Source organism: Moschus berezovskii, chromosome 25 (assembly GCF_049115385.1).
Source record: "Moschus berezovskii isolate FMDL1 chromosome 25, NW_MosBer_1.0, whole genome shotgun sequence".
Taxonomy (NCBI): Eukaryota; Metazoa; Chordata; class Mammalia; order Artiodactyla; family Moschidae; genus Moschus; species Moschus berezovskii.
The window spans coordinates 22,736,336-22,763,052 of NC_142484.1; the positions used below are offsets into that span (position 1 = coordinate 22,736,336).

Genomic DNA, 26,717 nt, shown 5'->3' on the forward strand with positions numbered 1-26,717 from the left:
TGCAGAAGTTCCTGTATCACTTTCATTTTCTCAGTCGAAGAAAATTACATTTCAGGTAACTCTACTAATAAGCAACATAAAAAAGCAAGAACTACTTGTCAGAAATAATAGGTCTTACCTGACCCACTCATATTTCCCAACGGTGCTTTCCTCTCCTAAAATTGCACATCTATCTTTACATATAACCAGGCTGGAAAACCTAAGAATCTGTTAATAGTTCAACACATACAAGGTTCACCAATAAAAACACAGGAAAATGTGATTAAGAATCAATCAAATTTATTTCTATGCTCTGGTAGAAGGCTCATTTATATGATGATAAATCACTTCAAGATTTAGAGTACAGGGCACTGACCATTAAGAGTTTTAGCTCTAAGAAGAAAGAGTACTCTAAATTCATATGTAAAAGTAAAATGGGAGGAGGGTGATAAAATTAATGATATTTAAGGGTACAAATCTGTAACAAGTGATAAACCACAGGGGTTTCCCTGGTGGCTCAGTGGTAAAGAATCCGCCTGACAATGCAGGAGATGTGGATTCAATCCCTGGGTTGGGAAGATGCTCTAGGGAAACAGCAACCCACTCCAGTATTCTTGTCTGGGAAAGCCCGTGGACAGAGGAGCCTGGTGGGCTTCAGTCCAAGGGGTCACAAAAGAGTCAGACATGACTTAGTGACTACCAGCAAAAGCAGCAGCAGTAAACCATAGTGATCTAATGCACAGTATAATGGATATAGGATATAATAGTGTATAATAATTATGTAATTAATACTGCTATAATGCAATCCCAGTATAATATATAAATCTATCAAAATAACACACTGCACTCCTTAAGCTCACACAACACTACATGTCAAACTTACTCAATAAAAAAGAAAAGTGAAATGCACTTTTCACAAAAGCAGACTGAATTTCCTCCTGAGCAGAAATACAATTTTGAAGGGTACTTACCAACAGTGGTCACAGGAGGCTGGGAAGGATACTGGGAACTTGTTGTGGCAGGATACTGACCACCAGGTGGGTAAGGACAGCCTGTGTAACCACTAAAGAAAAGAACAGAAAACATTAAATACTGTGATGGCACAAACTCTTCAGTATCTTTAAGAATCCTAGGAAGCTAAGCTGGATATTCCGTTGTTTTAGCAGTTAATGACTTTCCAGTTTTAGAGCTGCAGTCGTCTATTTAAGCGAAGTTCTACAGAAATTCCATTAATGACACTGGATTTAATGAAATACTCTTGCTTGGCCGTGGTTTTTGTTTGCTTTTTCTTGGCCCACAGCATGCAGGATCTTAGTTACCCAATCAACTATGCCCCTTACAGTGGAAGCACAGAGTCTTAACCACTGAACTGCCAGGGAAGTCCCTTGGCCCTGGTTATTTGAGGGCCACCTTCACAGCAGCAGCAAGGAACTTGAGGTTTTCTAAAGGCAATCCAACAATATCAGAACTGAAAGTAACAGGTATTTTGTGAGAACTTTTCCATTCTGACTTCCTAGCATGTAGCACTCATATTCCATGAAAGTTGCACCCTAATTCTTCTCACTTCTGCTCCTCATAATCCTGTGTTTTCCTGCCATATTAGGGTGTTTCCTTATTCTTTGCTGGGTTGTGTTTTTTTTTTGGTTTTCATATCATACCTGTGACTACATAAAATGAGTTGCTGAACCTGATGACTAATAAGTTTCCTCTCAGCGGTAAAATGCTTTACTGTTTGCTGCTCCCTCCACCTCTAAATGCTTTCCTTTTTTCTTAAGGTCATCCTCATAAATCAGTTCCTTCATTTATGAAGCTACCTCTGAGCTCCCACCTTCAAATCAGATGTGACCTCTCCTTTAAAGTTCAGTTTATCACAGCATTTACCATTTTCTGTCTTTTCTGATATCAGAAACTCTAATAATACACACCTGCTAGTATATATACCAAAACTGAAACAACTCTTCTTGACATACTTTTTAATTTCCTTGTATACATGCTGCAGGTGCTAAATAAAACTTTCAAAAGATCTTAAAATTTGAAACAGACCTTAGAGGTTATCTAGTCCAACTTTCTACAACAAGAATAAATACTCTCATATTCACTGTTTTAAAAATACAGATTCTCGAGTCACTGACTTATTAACTCTCCTTTATGATAAAGGGAGAAGGGAAAGAGGTTCTCAGGCTCTTCTGCCAAGACCTTTCATATGCTGAAAGATATAGATAGCAATTTGAATAAAGTTACCCACAACTCATCAGCATGTCATGAGATTAAAAGTTACTTCACACACACACACACACAACCCCATTAAATCTTTGAAAAATAGCTGCCTCAAAAAGCAACTTCTTACAAATAATCTTACAAAAGACACTTTGAAGGTTATGTAAGATTAAGTGACTATGATTCAACATTTCTGTCAATATTTTCAGCCTTCATTTTTATCTACGAGTCTTTTTTGAAGTGGCTTTATTATTCAGAAGTCCATTTCCTTATTGTGCTTCTAATAATCATTCCTTATATACCTGAAGTTCATTCTAGTTTACTAGCAACTGTTGATTATAAAGGCTTATAATTTCAAGGCTTCAGACAGAATTCCATTTCTGTAACTTAATCAGAAAATTAACAGCCTTAAGAAATCTAAAACTGATAACTTGCTACTGTATATAACCAACACAGGAATCTGTCTCTATTGTCTCTGATGGATGTTCATCTAGTCTCTGCTTACTCAGCTAAAAGAATATTTACTACTTTATTAAGCTAGTTCCTGAAACTAAGAAAGGCCCCCAAATAAATATGCTTGCTAAATTTAACTTATAAGAGCCAGCATATTATATATTTACATATATGTTTATTTATGGCAGGTGTTGAGGAAATTTGGCTGCCATTTATTTGTGAGGGTTTTTTGAAGCCGAGAAGAACTGAGGGTTAAAATTTTGTTACTTCTTATTAATTTTGAGTAGCTGTAAATTTCTTCCAGGCACCAAGTACAGGCCTGTCTTGCATTCTAAGCTAGTCCCAAGACCACCTTGGATTCTAAGTTAACCCCAAGGAGTGGAAACTACTCCTAGATTACCACTGAAACAGGGACACATTTAAAACATGGGTTTATAATTATTTCTTACTGATTTTTCTCACGTGTATTATTCACAGACTGATTTTACTATTCATTTACTTTTAAAATAGTATTATCATATGGATAATGAAGGTTGGCAATAAACTGAAAAAACAGCAGTCTATGAACGGAATAAGTAAATATCAGGGGGACAAGACTGACCCCATCATATGAACTATTAATTCATTCTCTATAGTTTACAGAAAAGGCCAGTTTTTTAAAAAGGATACTAAAATATTTTTCTCCATGGCTGAAGTCATCATAATTAGTAATCCATTAATCTTTCAGCTATTTACAACAGATATACAGAGTTCTCAAAAGGAAAGAAGCAAGGATTTCAAGGTCCAAAACTAATCAAGATCATCTTCATTTCCCACCACTTTCCTCTCTGTAAACAGAATAGAGCTGCATTTCCTTAAAATGGAAAAAACTCCTGTTCAACTATGTACATACCATAAAATTTCACCAATAACCTGAGTTTTACCTTCCATTAAATTGCAACCAAATTTACTTTAATGCCCTAGCTTAGCACCCATTATTTTATTCTAGATCTAACAGAATTTCTAAAACAATTATTCAAAAGGTATTTTTTCATTACCTGGGATTGGGAGGGTACCCGGATGGGTATGCAGAAATCCCACTTGGCATGCCTGGCATGTAGGAAGCTAAAAATAATTTTTAACATTTTAAAATAATATGCGCAGTCCTGGATATACAGGTTATTTAAATAAGACTTACATCACCATCAAACCACAGCAAAGTTTCATACAGGTAAAGAATTCAAATCTTGCCAAAAAACCAAACATTCCATCCATATTAGTTCTTTACTGCAGCTAATAAATATCTTCAAATCACGTAATTCTAAAAGCATTAAACATGAGTTATGACAACACACATGACAATCCCAACAAGGAATAACTGGCCAACAGGTCAACTTGGTTAGCTCTTCAAGCCTAAAGGAATCTACAATCTGAGACAGGAGTCAATTCAGTTTGGAATTTGGAGGAAGGGGTCCAAGGTCAGCTTCTTGCAAAGTGACCTCTTTATTATATCTAAGATATCTTTTGATATTTCTTACAAGATTATGTTGACCGATTAGCACAGCTGGTTTTGTTGGTTTGAGTGAAGATTTTAAAGGATTTCAGACTACTATTAAGAAGTCCTACACAAAAACTCACCTAGATTAGTAAAACAAAAGTTTGGAAATACTAAGGAGGAATACTAAGGGGTTCAAAGCTAGTATGCCTAAAGAATGTTTTATATATATTTTAAAGAGAACACAAATGATATAGAAGCTAGTCAGTGGTGCCAAGAAGCTAACCAACACTGAGGAAGAAAAAGAGAATTTCAGCCGTAACTGGAAATGACTTGTCTGAGAATTAAATTATCCTCAGTGAAATTTTTCTCACAGAATATGATGATGAATTAGCTATTAATTCAATCAATAAATATTTTAGTGCCTTCCTATGAAAGGTACCAGATTGGGGAAAAAAAACAAAAGACTTCCTGGCCTCAAGCTGCTTATAGTCTTATGAGGAGATAAACAAAGGAATATCAATACAGAAGGACAAGTGTTATGACAGGGTGAGTACAGAGTGTTATATACGGGATCATACAGGAGGTAGCTAATTTCAACATAGGATGTGGTGGCAAACAAGAGTGATTGAGTAGATGAATAGTATACAAAGGCTTGAAGAGAGGCGGAACCTTCGAGAAATAAATTTTTGGAGTACATAAGGCAAATAGATGGGAAGAGCTTGCTGGGCTCTGACTACAGGCCTTAAAAGTCTTTATCAGAGTTGCTGAGCCTACATCTCCAAGTATCAGTGTTCACAGTCTTCTTGTTAAGATGAAGCTATAGGTGTCATAAGTAAATTTTTTCTTAAGAAAAATGAAGCTAAGGATGATGTTTAATGCTATTTCAGAAAGGGAAAACACCTTCCAAAATGTCACAACTGCTAAATCTCATAAAACATCTCTTCTTCCCAGGTCAAAACACGGCTGATCTTTATGAACATCAAAAGATGAGGCCAGCCACTATTAGGTATCAGCAACATGTACAGTCACTTACTAGTTTCTCTCCCCATGCTGGTTTCTCTTGCACACATATAAACGACATCTCACCATTATAAGCAATTTTCTCATAACTTTAAGGAATTTTCCTTTTCTAAGGTTCTACAAAGCTAGTAATTTGACCAAACTCTTCAAATTTTGATTTTGGGAAACAAGAAAATTATCTGAGTCCAAGACTGATAAGGAAGCAGATAATGAGGTGAAATAATTTCAGGGTTAGAATAAAATGGAATATAAATAAGCATAACATATATAAGGATTAAATAAGAACTAATACGAAGTGCTTAGCTGTGTCTCACAGTTATCACTGATTAAGTGTTGACTATTACTGTCAAAAAATGAGGTTTGGCGATAGCACACTTTTTTGGTGTGACTTCTACCTAACTCAAAAGTCATCCTAAAACCAAAGATCAAAAATGTTTAAAGATAATGATGATAATAATAATAGAAGTACAAAATTTTTCAACTAGAAGATCGTATTTGTTTAAGTATGGATCCAAATTTGTGGGCTATTCCTTGATGTGTATGTGTAGGACAGAATTCAGACCTTCATTTCTTTGCAGTCATAGCTGATAATAAAGAATATTATTTAAATGTATAAAAAGTATTGAAACTGTAATGGGCAGACAGTAAGTTGTTCTCTTTTAGTAATTTATATATATTAGCTCTAGACTGTTTAGTGATTTACAACGAGTGAGTACAAAATGGAACTGTAACAGTAATCTATTTAGTGAGATCTCTATAGAACGCTGCACTTCCAATGTTAATATAAAACTAGAAGAAATTTAGGAAAAACGTGTTGCTTAGAAGACTAACTTTCTTACTTTTATCGTAAGTGGTCACGGGCTGTGTTATTTGAGCAAATAAATACGAATGACGAGCTAGGAAATATTTGGCATTTCAAACTAGATGGGCAAGATTAATCTTGTGAATTAAAGCAAAAAGAATTTATTAAGATGAAAACAAATTTCTGGACCAAAAGAATCCCTAGAATCTACTTTATTAAAAGAGTTACAAAATGCTACAACCAAACTTTTTCTGAAAAGGATTCAGGAAATTCTGTTAGATTCCCATTCAGCTTGTGAGGCAAGATTCTACTCAAGACTGAATTAAAGAGGAAGAGAATAATTTCCAGCAGAAGGAAAATGAAAGTTCATGTAATCTAACTTATAAGATAAATAAATTTGGTTAATTATAATATTAAACAAAATCTGTTAAAAAGAAAAAAAACACAGCTCAAAACACAGTAAACAAGTTTAGTAAAGTCAAAACAAGTACAACCAACTCTCAATTATCTATGGTGATTTTAAAGTATCAGTAAGAATTATTAAAAAAAAAAAAAACAGAAATAATAAGAGATAATGTACACCAATTAGGGGAGAATTGATACTGACTCCATGCCCCACTCCCTGGACTCAAAGTAAAATGAATTGGCTGTACTCAAGAGAAGAAAGCTGAGAGCTAGAAGGTCATTGTGTATACCCAGAATAGCTGAACATGAATGATATAGTTGATTTTATAATTGATTATTATCTACAACACTGATCCTAGAGTTGCAAAGAAAAGGAGAGGTCAGATTGCCTTTCAAGATGTATCTGCCTCCAAACTGATCAAATAAAGCTATTCTATGGCATGCATAATTAAAAAAAAAAATCCAGCTCTATGCCAGCATTCTTTCTCCTCCATTTTGGAATCCAGCACACCCATAGTTAGATTACTACCCACAAACAAAAGCCCAAATGCCAGTCTTTGTTGGGAATCTGTACGTGCAGATGTGGGGCCTCAGAATACCTCCAAAAAATCCACTAACTTGATAAGCTAAAAAAGCAAAGGGAAGTCATTAAAAAAAAATTCTTTCACAAGATTTTCTATTTTCTTTTGTTTATATGAGTTTAAAAATCAAATCTCAATTCTACTTACTATTTGGTGGCCCTGTTGCCTGGTATGGTGGATAGGATGCTGAAACAGTAGGACGAGAGAAAACTGGAGGTTCATCTCCAAACACCACAATCATGACTTGAATAAGCCCCAACAAGTCTGACTGTGGCTAAAAATGGAAAACAAATTTAAGGCAGTTACAGATTTAATTTTTGGTAAACAGGAAATGTCTGGCTAGTTATGTTTTCAACTTAGCTCCACAATTTTCTTTGTAGGACTCCAAACATGGAAATTACATTTAATTAACAGAGAACTATGTGATTTCTTATTATTTACGTGTAGCAAGGCTGCTGTTTCATGTACAGAAAACCAGCACTAGTGAAAGCACTATACTGCAAAATTCAGATAGTATTGTTCTTCATGTGACTCCATGCAGCTAACCAAAATTTATTATATTTCCAAAGGACACATTAAGGATTCTGGTACAAATTTAGGGACAGATGTAAGCACTAGTCACAAATATTATTTAAGTCCTTTAAAAAGATAACAATGTTACCGTGAAAACACATGTTCCTCAACTAATTTTTATTAAAGATAGTACTGGAATTTCTTAAATTATAGGTAGACTCCATTTTAGAAATTACTAGATTGTTGTACAAAAGATATAAACTGTTAAAGGATTTTTCCTTCGAATACCATAGTTACAAAGAGAGTGCTGTATCCCATAAAGGCTGCTAAATTTTGTTCTCAAGTATCTGCTGCTGCTGCGTCACTTCAGTCGTGTCCGACTCTGTGTGACCCCATAGACAGAAGCCCACCAGGGTCCCCTGTCCCTGGGATTCTCCAGGCAAGAACACTGGAGTGGGTTGGCATTTCCTTCTCCAATGTGTGAAAGTGAAAAGTGAAAGTGAAGTCGCTCAGTCGTGTCCGAACCTTAGCAACCCCATGGACTGCAGCCTACCAGGCTCCTCCATCCATGGGATTTTCTAGGCAAGAGTACTGGAGTGGCTTGCCATCAAATATCTACTGATCACTAATTTCAGACAAACTATGCAGGCAAAGCTGTTCAAACTGACTTATCTGACGATCCCGTTTTCACCCCTTACTATATTTTGTGTGTAGCTCATCTCATACACTTCATTCATGAGTTCATCTGAAGGATTACTCAATGATCTTGATCAGCTAACCGTCTTCATAACTTCCCTTCTCCTAACAGAAGAATTTACTAGCTGTTTTCAACTTTCCTAAGCACCAATTTTGTTTCCTTCTGTCCCCAAAATGGTCAATGACAACAGATAACATTTCAGAAAGCTTCTTATGAAAACTTACTGATTCTCACTATTCCAGTATCTTTCTTATGTCTGTCTGTGAACTTACATGCTGAGGCTGGGAGCAAGCATGTAAAGTATCTGTGTAGCACTGAAGAGAGTGGGCTAGAGATCACGGCTGGTGTGTGTGCGGGGTTGCTATTGAGAACCACAAAACTTAATCTTTTACTTTTAGCCCAAGAAAACTCCCAAACTCATAAAATGATTTTAAAATCATACAACTTTAAAACTGAGATACAGCATAAAATTTACCATCTAAAGGTACACAGTTCAGTGGGGTTTGTTCTCCCCATCATCACTATCTAATTCAGAACACTGCCATCATCCTCAAAATAAATCTGTACCTATTAGTGATCCCTTCCAATTTCCCCCTCCCTCCAGCCCCTGGTAACCACTAATCTATTTTGTCAATGGATTGCCTACTCTGAACATTTCATGTAAATGGAATAATATAATACGTGTCTGGCTTTTTTCACTTAGCATATTAATTTCAAAGGCTCACTCATGTTGTAGTATGAATAAGTCCTTCATTTATACAGTCTCATAACCAGCATTTTGTCAAGACAAGTTTCATTTTAATTCTTTATCATACCACTCCTTTCATGTTAGTTTTTGAAGGAAGGAAAATTAATTGTTTATATCTACTTCCAGGCCCATTATAAAGCAATAGGTCATTAATATTTCAGAATGACAAATGATTAATTCAGAATAATACAGGAAGGATACCAAAAAAACAGCAAGAATATTAGTTTATTTTAGCTCAAATGCCTAAAGGTCAACTGAAACATCTTTATAAAACTGCTGTCCTATTGAAAACCTGCAAAGAGCAAAACTGCTTCCTTCCCTAGCCCTTTTTGTTTGCCTTTCCAGAAAGCAATAAAAAGGTTAATTTTACGTTCCAAGCAGTATATACGTTCAGAATTAAGATTAATAAGCAATTAGTAAGATCAAGATAAATGACAGCAGCCCTCATTCATCTTCTGCATCATGCTAGATTACTGTAATAGCCTTCTGTGTGGCTTCTAGTTTTACTTATTTGCTATGATTGAGAAGATTTTCTATAGAATTTCATGCTCCCCACCCCTAATACAGAGTTGTTGCTGAGAATCAGTTGCTTATGCAGTAACTACCATTTTCCAGTCTCTCTTGCAACTAGATTTTACTAATGGACCATAAGCAGAAGAGATTTAACTTCTAAGCCAAGGTGCATAAGGAAGACAGTCCTTCACTAGTCCCTCTTTGCTTGTCTTCCTTGATGCAGAGGACTCTGAAGCCCTGGCAGATGGTGGCACCATAAACTGGAAAGAGCCTGGTGCCTGAAGTTCTAGTGAAGGAAAGCTGCCTGCCAACAAGGAAGACTCCCAGTGGACTATTATGTGGGCAAGAAATTTCTAATGTTAAGTCTCTAGAATGTTTTAGAGCTGCTAGTGATTTTTCAGTCAGAAAGCTAATTAATGTATTTACCTAGTATACTTCAGATATTATACCTGATAATCACTGTATTTAATACCCTACTCTTGTTCAAACATCTAAAATGACTCCCAACTGCTTATTAAAGGACAAAATCTGTAGCTCAAAATCAGGATCTTCCATGATATAACCTTGAATACCATGCCAAAGTTAGCTACCGTTATGTCTTGTTAGATCTGCGGAATATATCATACATAGATAAATGTATAAAAGAAATGTAACTTTAAAAAGTAACCATAAAGGAAATATTTTTGTAGCCATCATCCAAGTTAAGAAGCAGAAGACTGCCAGTAACTTGTAAGTTACGGACTGCATCCCCATCTATCTATAGTTACCCACTTCTCTGACTTAGTGGATAATCATTCTTTTCTTTAAACATACTACATCTTAAAAACAATTCTCTAAACAGTATGTTTAATTTTTCCTATTTCTGAACTTCATATGAATTAAATCAAACTGTGTATTCTATCCAGACTTATTTCAGCAATGTTTGTAAGATACATTCCTTTTCAAGAACATAAATATAAATTCATTTTGATCGCTCCATGGTATTCTACTGAGTGAATATACAACTTCTTTATTCATGCTTCTATACTGCTACCAGTCATATGGAATGATTATTTCTGTTGTCATGAACATTCTTGCTATGTTTCCTAGTATATATGTACAAGGTTTACTCCTGTGCAGTGGTTTTCAACTGGGAGTGCTATTTTAGCCACCTAATGAATATTTAGAAATGTCTAGAGACATTTATAGTTGTCACAACTGTGTCATGCTACTGGCATCTTGTGGATAATGGGCAGGGATTCTATATCCTGTAATGAACAGGACAGCCTTTCTACAGTGAAGAATTATCCAACCCCCAACCCACAATACCAGTAGAACTGAGGTTGAGAAGCCCTGCTCTAATGTAAAGCAGAACCAAGGAGTAGAACTGCTAGGGCACAGGACATGGGCACTTACAACTAACTTTACTAGGTAAAGCCAAACTAATTTCGAGTAGCTATGTAAACCTCCATCAGCAGTGTCTAAGAGTTCTCTTTGTTCCACATCTTCTCTAACTCTTGGTATGGTCAACTGGGAGTGAAAATTTAATGGACATGTAATGGTATCTCATGATTTTAAATTATTATATATTTCCCTCTCCACTAGAAGGATTAAAATCTTTCCATATATTTATTGGCCATTAGGATTTTCTGTGAAATACTTATCCAAAGTTTCATCTATTTTTCTATTGGGCTTCTTTCTTTTTATGATTCCCAAAAGTTATTTTTATGTTCTGGATATATTATACTGTAGGTGATTCTTTCAGTTTATGGTTAGTCTTTTCACACCATTTAATGTGTCTATAATGAACAGAAGTTCTTAATTTGCATAAACTCAAGGTAAAATTTAGTCTTTTCCTTTATAGTAAAAGTTTTACATCTTCTTTAAAAAAACCCCACCTATTACAAGATCATGAAGGCAGTCTCCTATATTAAGTTTTACGATACAAATAGGAATCTGTCCCAACTCCACTACTGAAGTTCTTAATCTTATTCTCACTGATCTTCTATACCATCACTGTTATACATTAAGTGTTTATACTCAGGCATAACTTTTATTTTTTACTGTGCTTAGCTTTACTGTGTTTTGCAGATACTGCAATTTTACAAATTGAAGGTTTGTGGCAACCTTGTGTTGTCAGATAATAGTTAACATTTTTTAACAATAAAATATTTTTTAAAAACTTTCTTGAAGTATACTTGATTTACATTGTTCTGTAAATTTCTACTGTACAGCAGTGTGATTCAATTATACATATTCTTTTTCATATTCTAGTATGGTTTATTACAATATACAACAGTTCTTTTTTTTAAATTAAGGTATAAACATTGTTTTTTTCAGACCTAACACTGTTGCACGTTTAACAGACTACAGTTCACTGTAAACATAACTTTTATATGCATTGGGAAACCATGCAATTCATGTGACTCATTTTATTGCAATATTCGCTTTATTGCTATGGTCTGGAATCAAGCCTGCAATGTCTCCAACATATGCCTGCATAGTGGATCTTTTTTCTGGGTTATTTATTATGATCCATTTATCCATTTGAATACTTCTCTGACAATTCCAAGCCGTCTTCAGTTCAGTTCAGTTGCTCAGTCATGTCCGACTCTCCGCGATCCCATGAATCACAGCACGCCAGGCCTCCCTGTCCATCACCAACTCCCGGAGTTCACTCAAACTCATGTCCACAGAGTCGGTGATGCCATCCAGCCATCTCATTCTCGGTCGTCCCCTTCTCCTCCTGCCCCCAACCTTTCCCAGCATCAGTCTTTTCCAGTGAGTCAACTCGTCGCAAGCCATCTTAATTACTAGTTTTTTAAAAAACATTTTGATACCTATAGGGCAAGTCCTTTCCATCTTATTCTTCTTGGCTATACTCAATCTTTTGAATTTCCATATAAATTTTAGATTCAGCTTATCAAGTTCACAAAATTAAGAAACAAATACACAAAGAAACAAAAGCTTCTCTTAGGAAACAGTTCAGCTTGTAGATATACTACAAACTGAAGAGTCTATATAATACCGAGTCTTCCAATTCACAAATAAGGTTCTCTTTCTTTTGACTTAAGTCTTTTTCAGTATCTTTCAATAAAAAATTTTCTCTGTAACAGATGTAGAACATCTTTTGTAAAGTTTATTTCTAGGTCTCCAGCATTAAAAAGTATTCATATGCCAGTTCACTGATTCTCTATTCTGCCAAGTCCAATCTGCTACTAACCCACATATTGAGTTTTTAAATTTCTATTATTCTATTTTTCAGTTCTAAGATTTCTATTTGGTTCATTTTTAATATAATTATATTATACCTAATATAGTTCTCTACCTTGAACACACTAGTCACAATCATTTTCAAGTCTCTGATAACTTGGTTACCTGAGGGCGGTGCCTGTTTCTAGTGTCTTTTTCCCCTACACTATGCCCTATCTCTTGATGTACTTGATAATTTTAAATTGTATGCTTGACACTATTCATAAATAATTACCCAGGTTCTACATACTATCTTCCACCAGCCCAAATTCACTTTATCTTTTTGCTGGCAGATAAGTGTGGAGAATCACCTTAATAATATAATCAGGGACTGAGCTGATTCAAGGCTGGAGTTTTACAGGGCTCATTCTGCCCTGAGTTCTCACTCACAGGGTGTGTTCCTCCAGCATACCAACTAAGAATCTACGGTATTTACTTCTACCCACCCTCCTTGATAAGGTTTCGAACTCCTACTGCTTCCACAACCTAAGAGTGCTGAGAACTTGGCTGTGTTTTTCAGAGGCTCTCTGCTTAGCTTTTTTAACATCGTGTCTTTGAAATTTAGGAATTCAGCATATGTCTTGAGGGGGGAACTCAGATTATATCTGGCTCACTTCTTTGTAGCTTCCTTTTCTCCTAAATTTTTGGCTCCTAAGGAGGTGAGTTTGAGTGAATTCCGGGAGTCGGTGATGGACAGGGAGGCCTGGCGTGCTGTGATTCATGGGGTCGCAAAGAGTCGGATACGACTGAGCTACTGAACTGCACTGAAAATACTGGGTACCTAGCAGACAGAACAACAACTGTAGTCTTTTGAGCTCTAGGAGACTTTTAGAAACTTTGAAGTCTTTTTTGCCTCAAGCTAAGGCCTTCCGCCCAGATTCTCAGCCTCTCACCTTGCACCAAGAATCAGTAAATACTCCTAGGGAAAACTGGCAGAAGGCTGATTCATCTTTTTGCAGTTTCCTTCTTCAGAGGATTTGGCCCTTCAAGTCCTAATTGCCTCACAGTTCTGCAAAGCGTTCCACAGATGTTGGTTCTACTTTGTTTGGTTTTTCTAGCAATATTTTGGATAGAAATTGCCAAAGCTAAACCATCAAAAGTTTCTTCCTATTACTTCTTGACTGGAACACTTTGAGTAATGAGTTTCACAAATATATGCCAAAGAATACTACTTTTCAAAATGTATTCCCCATATGTGAATTCTATCTATTCTTAAAGGTTCAACTAAAGCAAACAAAATAGTGACTACACATATTCTGTAAACTACCAAGCTCTATAAAAATACAAGACATGTTTCTTTCAAAGAGCCTTTTTCAATTACCCAGCTCAGTGATTAGTGATCTTACATCAATTTATCTTCTTTATCCTCCTTTAATCCTCCTTGAGTGTTAACATAAAGTAGATGCTAGTGAACAAAATATATAATACAACAAATTCACAGAACACCATTAATACTTACATGCTTCCATTCATGTAGATAAGGAAGATATATCTTCCCATTAGCATCCACATGCTTTCCTGTTTTAATAGTCATTGAGCTAGTAGGCTTAACGAAACAGATAGGGGGATTATACGGATATGTGTCCAGCAGCCACAGGCAGATTGGAATATTGTATGTATTACCTGAGAGAGAAAGAGAAACTTCAGTTACTCTATTTTTATTATTTTTCAATAATGGTTTAGTAGGTAAGCAAGAAAGAGCTACAACTAAGCAACACTTAAAAAAAAAATCGCAACAAATAGAATTCTTTGCTTTGTGAAAATGATGCTTTCTCCAGAATTACTCAGGCTTAAGAACTGTGCCATATAAAAAAATGGTGAGGGAACAGAGTTTTACTTTAGATAAAATGCACATAAAAAAGGGAACCCTTGTGCACTGCTGGTGGGAATATAAACTGGTGCAACCACTGTGGCAAACAGTATGGAGATTCCTTAAAAATGAAAAACAGAAAAACAGAACAAAATACGATTTGGCAATTCTACTTCTGATCATTTATCTGAAGAAAATTAAAATACTAATTTGGAAAGCTGTGACATTAGTTACAATAGCCAAGATATGGAAGCACCCTAAGTACCTACTGATAGATGAATGGATAAAGATGTGGTATACAGATACACAATGAAGGAATACTGAGCCATAAAGAAGAATGAAATCCTGCCACTTGTGACAACATGGATGGACCCAGAGGGTATTATGTTAACTGAAATAGGTCAAACAGAGAAAGACAAAGTATGACTTCATTTATAAGTGGAATTGAAAAAACAAAACAAATGAACAAACAAAACTAAACAGAAACATATTCATAGATCCAAAAAACAAACAGGCAGTTGCCAGAGGGGAGAAAGGTCGGGGGAGAGAAATAAGTGAAGGTGATCAAGAGGTACGAACTTACAGCTGCAGAGTAAATGAATCATGGGTATGAAATGTATAGTGAGGGGAAAGTCAATAATTATGTAATGATTTGTATGGTGACAGATGGTAACTAGACTTATGATGATCACTTTGAAATGCATAGAAATATCAAATCACTATGTTGTGTAACAAAAACTAACACAGTGTTATAGGTGAATTATCCTCCAAACACTCACAAATAAGCATAGAAAAAGAGATCAGATTTGTGGTTATCAGAAGTGAGGGCTGGGGAGAAGGGTGACTCATAGAAAGGTTTCAAAAGGTACAAACTTCCAGATTATAAAGTAAGTACTAGGAAAGTAATGTACCACATGATAAATGCCATGAATACTGCTTTATGTTATATATGAAAGTTAAAAGATTACACATCACAAGGGAAAAAATTTTTTTTCTATTTCTCTGATTGTATCTGTAAGAGATGATGGATGTTTACTAAACTTACTGCGGTAATCATTTCTTGATGTACAGAATCAAATCATTTCACTACATACCTTAAACTTATCAATGCTATTATCAATTACATCTCAATAAAACTGGAAGAAAAAATAATGCTTTTAATTATGTCTACAAAAGTTTTCTGCCTCCTACTTTCACTCATACCTATTGCCTCACCAGAGCTTACTTCCTAGGGTAAAGGCAAAGTCAGCTATCCTGCATTTTACTCATATTTGCTCTATGAAATGCTGATGCTCAAGTGTTTTTTCCCTCTGAATGGTTGACTCATCCCTTAATATTAAGTTTGAACATCATTTCTTGGATGACCTTCCTATATGTTCCTGTTCTCTGTAATCTCACAGCACACATTTCATTATTCTATAGCAGGTATAGCATAGTATAAATATCTATTTATTCCCCATTTCCTCTATTTGTGTATGTTCTTCCAGAGACAGTACATCTTTTATTCACCTTTGAATCCCTAGCCCTTAACCCCTACGCATAGCAGGTACTATATAAGATCAGTGGGTAGGTTACAGAGACACAGGCCTTAGCTAGTCACAAAAACAATTAACCAATAAAAACAGAACAGCTGCTTATGAAGCTGAATGCTCCATTATCGCTTTAAGTATTCCAGCAGAGGGTGGCTGACCGGCTAAGAGATGTAATTATCCTTCATCAGCATTACAACCATAGATAAGAGCTAATTTTGGTACCTTTTTATTATATACCAGTCTCTGAGCTAAGTCCTTTACAATATATATTATTACAAATTAATTATTCTTTGAGTTAGGACCATTATATAAATGCTACAGATGACCACTACCACAAAGCTTGGAGAAGGAAATGGCAACCCATTCCAGTCCTCTTGCCTGGAAAATCCCATGGACGGAGGAGCCTGGTAGGCTACCATCCATGGGGTCGCAAAGAGTCGGACACGACTGAGCCATTTCACTCACTTCATATTTTATCACTGGAGAAGGAAATGGCAATTCACTCCAGTATTCTTGCCTGGAGAATCCCATGGACAGAGGAGCCTGACAGGCCATGGTCCATAGGGTCACAGAGTCGGATACAACTGAAGTGACTAAGCATGCACTACAAAGCTAATCGATTACAAAGCAAGAACTAAAACCCTACTCTGCCCTGACTGTAAAGCCTCTATCTTAGTCACTACACTACACAGCTTCACACTGTCAGCTAAGTCTGAATAGGATAGGAGGCAGCCAAGATCCCTTTCTAGTTCTAAGACTCTCTGAAACAAAACTCTCCAGTGCTCCTAGGCACTTACTTGTTGATATATCTTTGTAAGGAAGGTTGTGGTGGAAGGAAGCTTTGTAAGGAAGCTGAAAATACTTGAACTTCAATTAGAAGTTAAAGTTTCTATATTATCATGAAAGTCATGAGAAAGCAAGCTTAATGTACTTAGAATTCTTTGGCAACTAAGTATGAATTAAAATGCATCTATGCTAGAAACATAAATCACATAAGACATTTACCTCTGTAAGGCACAGGAATTGTTCCAGTAAGGTTCATTAGTTCCCTGGAACTGCCATCATTAAAAACTGAAAGGTGAGAATACTGAGTTAATCAATAAGCATTTTGACAGATACTCTTACACAAGTTATTCTTTCAGAAACAGTGGCGACAATGCATCATTACTCTTGAAAGGGACAAACCTGCTCATGTCCAAAAATTTTGTCCAATAACAAATTATCCTTTGTTGATTCGCTTAATGGGATCAGCTTTTGAATGAGTAAAGATACTGTGAATTGCTTGGGAAAATGTATGTGAATGCTATAGTATCAGTAAATAAGAGCTCTGGGTCTTCAACCAACATGATTATAAGATTACTTAAAAATCACTATTAATTGCTGCCCTGGTGGTTCAGATGATAAAGAATCCACCTGCAATGCAGGAGACCTGGGTTCGATCCCTGGGTCAGGAAGATCGCCTAGAAGAGGGAATGGTTACCCATTTCAGTATTCTTGCCTGGAGAATTCCATGGACAGAGGAGCCTGGTGGACTACAGTTCATGGGGTCGCAGAGTGGGACTGAGCGACTAATGCTTTCACTTCCACAAATATTAACCTAATAGCATTAAATTTTAGATTTCTCAGATGTTCACTCCCATTCACTGTCATTTTCAATCCCAATGTAGTATCCCACAGTAATAAAAAGGAAAAAAGATTTTCACAAATATTGACATCTTCTTTTAATACAAGTATTTCTCACATCACACAAGTTTTCCTATCTATAACTGACTGAATAATTAGGGTACATAATCTGTATTCCATGGACAGCTATTATTTGAAACAATCTGGAATTAACACTGCACTATATGGGAAAGGACTATAATGGACAGTACAAAAACACAGAACTATACTGTTGACTTCAGTTCTTTTATCTACTATTGACACTTATACCCTGTGATATAATTTACTCTGATTTTGTGTTTTAAAAAGACTACTTCATTAAATTCTAGGATTATATTTACTCTAAAAGCATGTTGATGATAATGGTTTACACTTGGTCCAGTCACACAAAGCTATATAAGATTTGTTCAATGAGGCTGCAGTCTTTGTCAATTTTGATCATTTATTCTTTCAGTATTCAATAAAAACTACACACTTACCATAACTTTCTAGCCTTAGTCACTTTATTCCCCCAGAGAAGCCATTTTAGAAGTAACTCTAACTTTGGAAAGATGAGTTTTTTTGCAGATCTAAATACCACAGTGCAGTACGCAGACAGGAGGGAGAACTGTGCCCTAGTGTGGGCGAGGACTTCTGGTTCACGACTGTTGTTCAGGAAATTCAGGACTGATTTCCCCTCTGCTGCCTCCCACCTCTCCACCAGGCTCCTGTTCACAAAGCCCTTGGGGTGAGTGGAGTTTAGAGCGAGAGTTTCAGCTACAAATTTCAGCTCTTTGCACTCACTGCCAGGGGCCTCAAAATAGGCACAAGACAGCATGGTTTTCCTTGGCCCTGGTACATTGTCTACAAGGAGACAGGGTTGGAGAGATTATGTGAGGATTGGTGGGGCCAAAAAGACTATTAAAAAACACCTCTAAATATTGTAATTTCTTACTTAAATTACAACTTCATTTCATCTCAATAGAGAGCGGACACAAACCATCACCTACACACTCTACAGAATTACGGACAACAGTTTTTAAGTGTTTTCTTCACCTATAAAATGAAAAGAATAGTCTAGAATATAATTTTACAAAATGTGTTCCTAAGAATACAAAGAGACACTCTAGAGAGAAAAAATGGTTCACTAATTAACTCTAGAATTTACTGAACAATGTATTATCTTCTCTCCCCTCTTGGTGAGACAAAATACATAAACATATTAAAGGTTCTGAGACACCTTGCTTCAAAGAAATCCATTTAATTTTGTTTGACCTGTAAGTATTCAAACTTAACCACAGAATCCCCTGCATCTCTCCACCCTTCAAGGCAACATTCTTCACAACTATGGATACTATTTCTGGAAATGATGGACTAAACCGTCTATAACATCATTTCTAGGTCTAAATTTGCACCATTTTTGTTAGTGTAGTATTTTAAAACTTAAAATAACTAAACAAATATAAGATGTTATTATTAGATCTTGTAATTTCCTATCCCCCCAACACTTTTTTTAGGTGAAGCCTCAGTCCTACAATGAAAAAAACCAACAGACTTCAAAGGAATATGGAAAACCTACAATTATTAACAAAGAGTAAACTCTGACTTGATATTTTTATATATAAACTCACCATATGAATCCAATACAGGTTTGAGATCTTTGTATAAAGTAATAACGTTAACAGTTTCACGTACAGTTAGGTCTCTGTATTTGTACTGAAAAGGAAAATAAAAAAAATGTATTTAGTTTAAAACCCAATGCACAAATTATACTGCTAGTTCAATTTTTTTAAAACTATTTTCTTAATAGCACTTTTCTTTAAGGTATAATGGTTCTGACTAATTAATAACAATTAAATAAAGACTGAAAGAACCTCAGTAGCTTTCTGTCACGTCTTCAAACCTTTACCTTCATTTTAGCTCTTTTTCCAACTTAAAATATGCTCTCCACCAAATCAAATCTCATTCTCAAAGACCCAGCTTACATCTTTTTCCTATCAATGAATTCTTTTTCAGACTTCCTTTTAGCCCATACCAATCTCTCCCTGCCCCAGCATTTACTGTCAATACCGACTCTTTCGCAATTTACCATGTGCTATATTGTCTCATGCCCCTGCCTTGTACCACTCAAGTCCAGGAAACCTAGGAACCCTGCTTACAGCTCTGACCAGACTAGAAAACCAGGCAGTGGGAATCTCCATGTGTTCACAACACCCTGAAGCTCCAGTTGACAAGCTCCACTCACGCACACAAAGCTTTCAATCAGCTTTTAGTGCTTCTCTCTTAAAAAGGAACAGTCGGCTATTCCAAAAAGAAAGTCTCCAATAAGCATGTTATAGACCTAAACAAACAAAAAAGAAGGAACTAAAAATAAAAATGGGTGTTCCCTGATAGCTCAGTTGGTAAAGAATCCGCCTGCAATGCAGGAGGCCCTGGTTTGATTCCTGGGTAGGGAAGATCCACTTGAGAAGGAATATGCTACCCAGTCCAGTATTCTTGGCCTTCCCTTGTGGCTCAGCTGGTAAAGAATCCTCCTGCAATGCGGGAAACCTGGGTTCTATCCCTGGGTTGGGAAGATCCCCTGGAGAAGGGAAAGGCTACCCACTCCAGTATCCTGGCCTGGAGAATTCCAGGGAATGTATAGCCCTTGGGGTCACAAAGAGTCGGACAGGACTGAGCAACTTTCACTTTTAAGAATAAAAATAATGCAAGGAACAGAGGAAAACTTCAAAAACAATCAGCATTAAAAATTTCAAAGAAAGAAGAAATGATATTGCAGCAATGAAATAAGAACTCTCAGAAAAGAAAGGACTCTTGGACATTTAAACAAAAATAAAAGGAGAAACAAAACATTCTTTTCCCTCTTCTCTGTGTCTGCCCCTTTTCAGAAGTGTTTTTGCTGGTTCTTTCTCTTCTCCTAAACTTTGATCTTAGTATCATTGAGCCCCAGGGCTCAGTCCTTGATCCTCTTCTTTGTCTAAACTTACTCAGGTGTTGACCTCCATGCACGGCTTAAAATACCATTTACACACTGATAACTTCCAAATTAAAAAATTCCACTTTCCTGAACTCCAGACATGTATATCCAATTTGGTATCTCCACTTAGATATCTAACGAAAGTCAAACATAACATGATCAAATTGAACCCTTTGTCTTCCCCCCAATTCTACACCTCTTGCTGCTGCCACTGAGTCGTTTCAGTTGTGTCCAACTCTGTGCGACCCCATAGACGGCAGCCCACCAGGCTCCCCCGTCCCTGGGATTCTCCAGGCAAGAACACTGGAGTGGGTCGCCATTTCCCTCTCCAATGCATGAAAGCAAAAAGTGAAAGTGAAGTCACTCAGTCGTGTTGGACTCTTAGCAACCCCATGGACTGCAGCCCACTAGGCTCTTCCGTCCATGGGATTTTCCAGGCAAGAGTACTTGAGGGGTGCCATTGCCTTCTCCCTCTACCTCTCTTACATTCTCCCATAGCCATATCCTTCTAGATGCTCAGCACAAAAACTTCAACATTATCTTGGAGGCCTTGGTTTCCTACACATCCACAGTGAGTCTGTCAGAAAATCCTGCTGGTTCTACCTTCAAAAATCTCCAGCATCTGATCACTTCTCACTACCTTCACAGCCACACTTAGGTTATTATTAAACAACAGCCTTTTTAGAGGTGGCTATCCCTCCACTCTACTGAACCCCCTACTGTCTAGCCTCAGTACAGCAGCTTGAGCTATACTGTTAATACAGCCCCGCTACACTGCAAGGACATGCCAAAATGCTGACAGTGGCCTTCAAGACCCTCCAAAATCTACCACTCATTTATTCAGCAGCACTGTTTCCCTTTTCTCACTCCAGTCCAGCCCCTTAGGTCCCTTTGCTGTTTCTCTATCATGCATGACAAGAGGGCCCTTGAGCTTGTTTTTCCTTCTTCCTGTAATGTTCTTACTCCAGACTGTTCCAGCTTGCTTCCTCACCGCCTTCAGGGTCTCTGATCAAACAGACCTCAGGAAGGCCTTCCTTTACTGTTCTATAAAACTGCAACCTATCCTATCCTCACATTTGAGAACTCTATCACCCTTTCTTGCTTTACTTTTCTCCAAAGCACTTAATATCCTCCAATATGCTACTTAATGAACTGAGTTGTTTATTCCTTCTATGAGAATTTAAATTCCACAGGTATAGAGTTTTCTATCTGTTCACTATTGTATCCCTAGAATCTAATAAAACAGTGTGAAGTGCATTACAACTGCTAATGTATCAGCTCTCTCCTAACTAGCTGGTAGCGACTCCACCGATAGGAGTGCTGTTACATACAGCATGAAAGAATACAGATAGTTGTCTGTATGAAAAATCTGAATAATCTGTGTAAGGCAAGATGGCCCAACAGTATAGATATACCTCTCTTAATTACAAAGATGATGACAGAAAAGGAAGTCAAACTAAAAGCTATATTTAAGTTGGAAGCTAAAAGTTGCTCTAAGGAAAAAAATAACTGTAGTAATACATAAAAAGATAATATAATGTTGTATGTCAATTAAACTTCAAAAAATATATGTCAAAGCAGGTAGCCCAAAGTAATATGATGGGTGATGGAAGTCCCACAATCAGATAATAAGAGTAAAGGACCATCACCCCAGCAATGTGTCCCAGGTCCTGGTACCAATTCCTTCATTGGGCCACACCCAACTGAAAGGATAACAACTGAAAATAATCCTCCACCAGAAGGAAAAAACTCCACAATAGCTTCTATTATCCTACTTACTATTCCTACGTATCTATCTATTAACAAGCTGGACAGAAAAGATGCCAGTAATCAGAAGTGACATCACCACTGGTAAGAGACTCAATTTTTCAGGTATTGGGTCAAGAACCAGATGAAAGACAAATGTTCTCTCCCACCTCTGCTCTATGTCCTTTTTAATAAAAAATTATTTATTTTTAAATGAAGGATAATTGCTTTACAGTATTGTGCTGGTTTCCACCAAACTATGTCCTTTTTGCTCTTAGGATATAAAGAGGATGGAGGGAGGAGATGGCAGGTGTAGGTATAAAATATCTTTTAAAGATGTCCTGCCTCTCTGTCTTCGAAGGCAGGTTCCTCAACAGAAAGTTTAGGAAACTTAATTATGGTTTCTAAAATTCCAAACCAATATTTGAATACTCTTGTCTTTATAAATAGGTACTTTCATACACATACATGAAGAAATAAACTTTAAGGACAATGTAATCAATTAAAAGATTTTTTTAAATGGTATGGAACAGACACCCTTCAGTTACATAGTACGTAAAATAATGAACTTCGAAAAATTAAATGCTGCAACATGGATGTACAATATATGGTACAATCCAGGCCACAGTTTTCTAAGGCTCCCTAAAACTTCCTCTGCAATTAAAGATAAGTTGACTCTATCAAAAGAAAATCAACTATATTTTAATTAGAAAAAAAGAAAATCAGAAGCCTAGAAGATATGATTAGAAAAATCAAAGAGCAGCTTTATTTCAAATATCATTAATTTCTCCTCAGAGATTATTTGCTCTTCAAAGACTACAGGGATGATTTTATTGGGAGAAAAAGTATATTTTACAAAGAAATTAGTTTACACATAAAAAGGTATTTTAATAATACTGAAAATTGTCTTAAACTACTTCACTTTCTACCACTCTTATTTTGACAAAAGTATCTAAAGCTAAACCTGTTTAACTGGAGAATATTCAACTCTCAACCATTTCACACACATCTTATTCCCATTAATCAGCTTTGATAAATTGAAAAAAAAAAAAACACAAAGCAACAAACAAACCAAAAAGCACCCAATTCATTCTGGTATCAGGTGCCATATTTTAAGCAGTTGTTAAAATAATTCACGGCTTTAAATACAAAATGCCTACAGGCTTTTTGAAAAAAGAAACACCGAAAAACAAACCCACACCGGTCTTGAACTGTTTAGATTAAAAATTTCAAAGTAAATAAAGTGGCTTTATAAGCAGCACACAATTAAAAAGGAGTCACTCTCAGCGAATCAAAGACCCTGCAAAGGTAATGGAATTCTATTTCACCCGAGGTAATGAGCTTCTCAGGACGTTTCTATTTATAATTGAGCCAATTCAACCAACAGTTACGACCTCCCGCAGGGTGGGCTATTGAGCTGCGTGAAGAATACAAACTGAAAAGGGCACCTCAGGAAGCCGGGAGAGAAGGGCGAGTAAGAATGAAGAGCCCTGCACTGGGACAGGAGGGGAGGGGGTGCCCAAGACCGAGTTTTAAGTACAACCCCCTCCTTGTGTTGATGAAAACTATGTTGCCCCACAGACTGCTCCAAACTCTCTCTCCCCGAAAAGAGGAGGGCGGGCGGCAGGTGGCAGGCGGCCTCGGCTCCGCTCCATTGTTGGCGGTCGCCGCCCCCCGCCGGCTCCGGCCCGGGGACTCCGGGCCCGGGCGACAGGCATCCTGGCGCGGGCGGCAGCAGAGGCGGCCGGGGGAGGCCCGGGGCCTCGGGCCCGCCTGGGGGGCTCGCTGGGCCGGTCGGGCAGGCCCTGGCGGCGCCGGGGGGAGTGGCGGGTGTGCGCCGAGAGGAGAGCGCGCCGCAGCCTCACCTTGGACACCATTTTCTTGAGCTGGCTCTCCGACCCCGCCATGGCGGCCGCCTCGCGACTCCGGTCCCCGCCGGCAGAGGGTCAGCCGCTCCGGGGCCGCCCCAGGCCGCCCCTCACACCCGCACACGGACGAGCCAGCCCCCCACCCCCCAGCCTGTGGCAACAGGAAGTCGGCCTCCACGCCAGCGCTTCCGCTTCCCTTACGTCACTTCCGAGGTCGGCGGTGGGCAGGGGTTGACCGCCTGGGTCAGGTCGGGGGAAACCCGTTCCGAGGGTGGAATTGCTGAGCCGGGATAATAAGATCGGCAGCTCTTTCACAGTTGCCCTCATGCTAAAAGAGCAGGTGCAGGGAGGGTAAGAAGTAGGAATACCTTTCCGGTGAGCTTTAATGACTGATGCGTCAAGTGGGAAGACTGGACTGGAGTCAGAAAACTGTTCTGCCACTGATTTACCCTTCTGATAATTGCAGGCAAGTGCACGGCTTGCTCGCGCTTCTTTTTCCCAACTCCAAGAAGAAAGGCTTGCGTTAGCCGATGCCCAGGGTCTCTCTGGTTATCATGTTTTCATTTTTAAGCTTCATATTACATTCACAAGGGCAAAGTGCAGAGGTCTCATTTCACAGGAAGCCAGGCAGTAATTTCTTTACAAGACACCATTCACTTAGGTCAGAATTCCACTGTGCCCAACATGGATAATACAGGCTTCTTCCTTGGACTTGGTGTGTGTACCAGCCTGTCCACTGTAAAAATCCAAGTCTTTGAAATCAGGCTCAGCTTCAGATCCTCATGGTCTTGTACAGTGCAAAAGTAGGTACTTTCTTTTTTTTTAATTTGACAGAATTTTTATTTCACAGTACCCTAATATTGATGAAAGTGAACAGGCAGTTGAAAATGGTGCTCTGAAGTTCTGACATGATACTTAACAGCTGTAAGTTGCTAGGTTACAAGCAAGGTGTACACAGATGGAAATGAACAAGTAATATAAAAAGTTTAGGTAGATAAGAGATTCATATTTTATTTCTCCTCTGACATATTTACAGTTGAATATAAATTATAGGCCTGCTTGCACACCAAACCCAGGTCCTTTTGGTGGTTCAAAGAGTGAAGGTGGCTCACAGGAGAAGCGTCCACTCCTTCACCCAGGTTTTGGGATCTTGCCAGCCTTGAGTTCATCAATAATTTCTTCAATATCCTTAGGTGTCAGAACCTCATAGTAGTTGTCATTTATTTGAATCATTGGTGCATTTACACAGGCCCTTAAACATTCCACTTCTATAAGAGTGAAAAGTTTGTCGGGTGTAGTCTCCAACCTTTATTCCAAGTTTTTTTCTGAATGGCCTCTAGTATGCTGTCAGGTTCGGAGCAAGCAAGGCATAGTAGTGGACTTGAATGTGATACAACTGGCTTTCGATTATACATTGTATAAAAAGTCGCTACTTCATACACTCTCATTGGAGGTACTTGTAAAATTTCTGCAACCTTGTTCATAGCAGAAATAGGCAGCCGTCCATTCTGTCTCTGGGCTAAATCCAGAACTGGAAGCACAGCTGCTGCCTTATGCCCTTCTGGGTAGTTTTTCACAATGGCCTCTATCCTCTTACAGTTTTCTGGTGTGAAATCAAATGGAGTTTCTGGGTTATTCTCAGGAGTATCTCTGTGCACAAATAAGCCTCTTCCAGCTCCATTCTGAACAGCTGTCTTATGCAAATTTCTTATATGTCTTCCCCAGTGGGCGCCGCGGAAAGGAACATGGTTGGCCAAACTGCGGGCCTTTTGGCCTCGCCGGGCACGGTCCTGAGCAGTCGGCACACATGGCATGCACGCCCAAGAGTAGGTACTCTTAACTGAATTTCTAATACCCATAAAAGTTCCTCATGGTCATTTATATTAGTCATTATTGCACCTCACTACCGGTTTTGTAAGTACAATGCCATTCAGGGCACTTGGGTTTGAGGGGGTGTGAAGTATGATTATTTGGATAATTTTAGCATCGTGGTGCTGAGGAACAGGCTGTAGTATTAATTCTCTTCTAAATTGGCATCTAAATGAAGGTCACATAAACAAAGAAGGCCTAACGGAAGATACGTGGAAGCATCATTACATATTGTTGCCAACACACACACATAAAATATTATAATAGGTATCTTTCTTTGGACACTATACACTAGTTAAGCATACAGCTTCATTCAAACCAAACTATAGGACAGTCTGTCCTTCCCTGTACCTCTTCTTTGTCACTTAAAAATATATGGTTTTCAAGCTATTTTAAAGACACAGCTTATTAGCCAGAAGCACCTTCAATTAGCGCAACTCTGCTTTTATCAATTGGAAGAATGTAGGTTATATATTTTTCAAAAGGTTTTGTTAAAAATAATTTTTAAAAGTTTGAAAACAAAATCTATTCTCTTCATTTTGCAGTTAAGCCACTTAAAATGAAGTATTTATATTTATATCCTGGGGACTTATGAATCATATGAAAGAATCTTTCTCTTCAATCTGAATAAGTTTCCT

The 26,717-nt window shown here is 37.6% G+C and overlaps 1 protein-coding gene and 1 pseudogene across 1 annotated transcript in view; both read right to left on the minus strand.

The window, feature by feature from the left end:
* TSG101 (tumor susceptibility 101) overlaps positions 1 to 24,374 on the minus strand; it is a 43,875-nt gene extending 19,501 nt beyond the window's left edge. Inside the window, exons 1-7 of the mRNA XM_055416009.2 lie at positions 24,208 to 24,374; positions 19,251 to 19,335; positions 16,984 to 17,049; positions 14,096 to 14,259; positions 7,082 to 7,208; positions 3,687 to 3,753; positions 951 to 1,042 (exon numbers count right to left, since the gene is read on the minus strand). Coding sequence (XP_055271984.1) covers positions 951 to 1,042; positions 3,687 to 3,753; positions 7,082 to 7,208; positions 14,096 to 14,259; positions 16,984 to 17,049; positions 19,251 to 19,335; positions 24,208 to 24,249 — 643 coding nt within the window. The 5' untranslated portion in view covers positions 24,250 to 24,374. The remainder of the gene's footprint in view (positions 1 to 950; positions 1,043 to 3,686; positions 3,754 to 7,081; positions 7,209 to 14,095; positions 14,260 to 16,983; positions 17,050 to 19,250; positions 19,336 to 24,207) is intronic.
* An 8-nt stretch (positions 24,375 to 24,382) lies between these two features.
* Positions 24,383 to 26,667, minus strand: LOC129549008 (NADH dehydrogenase [ubiquinone] flavoprotein 2, mitochondrial pseudogene; annotated as a pseudogene).
* Between the last annotated feature and the right edge of the window lie 50 nt (positions 26,668 to 26,717).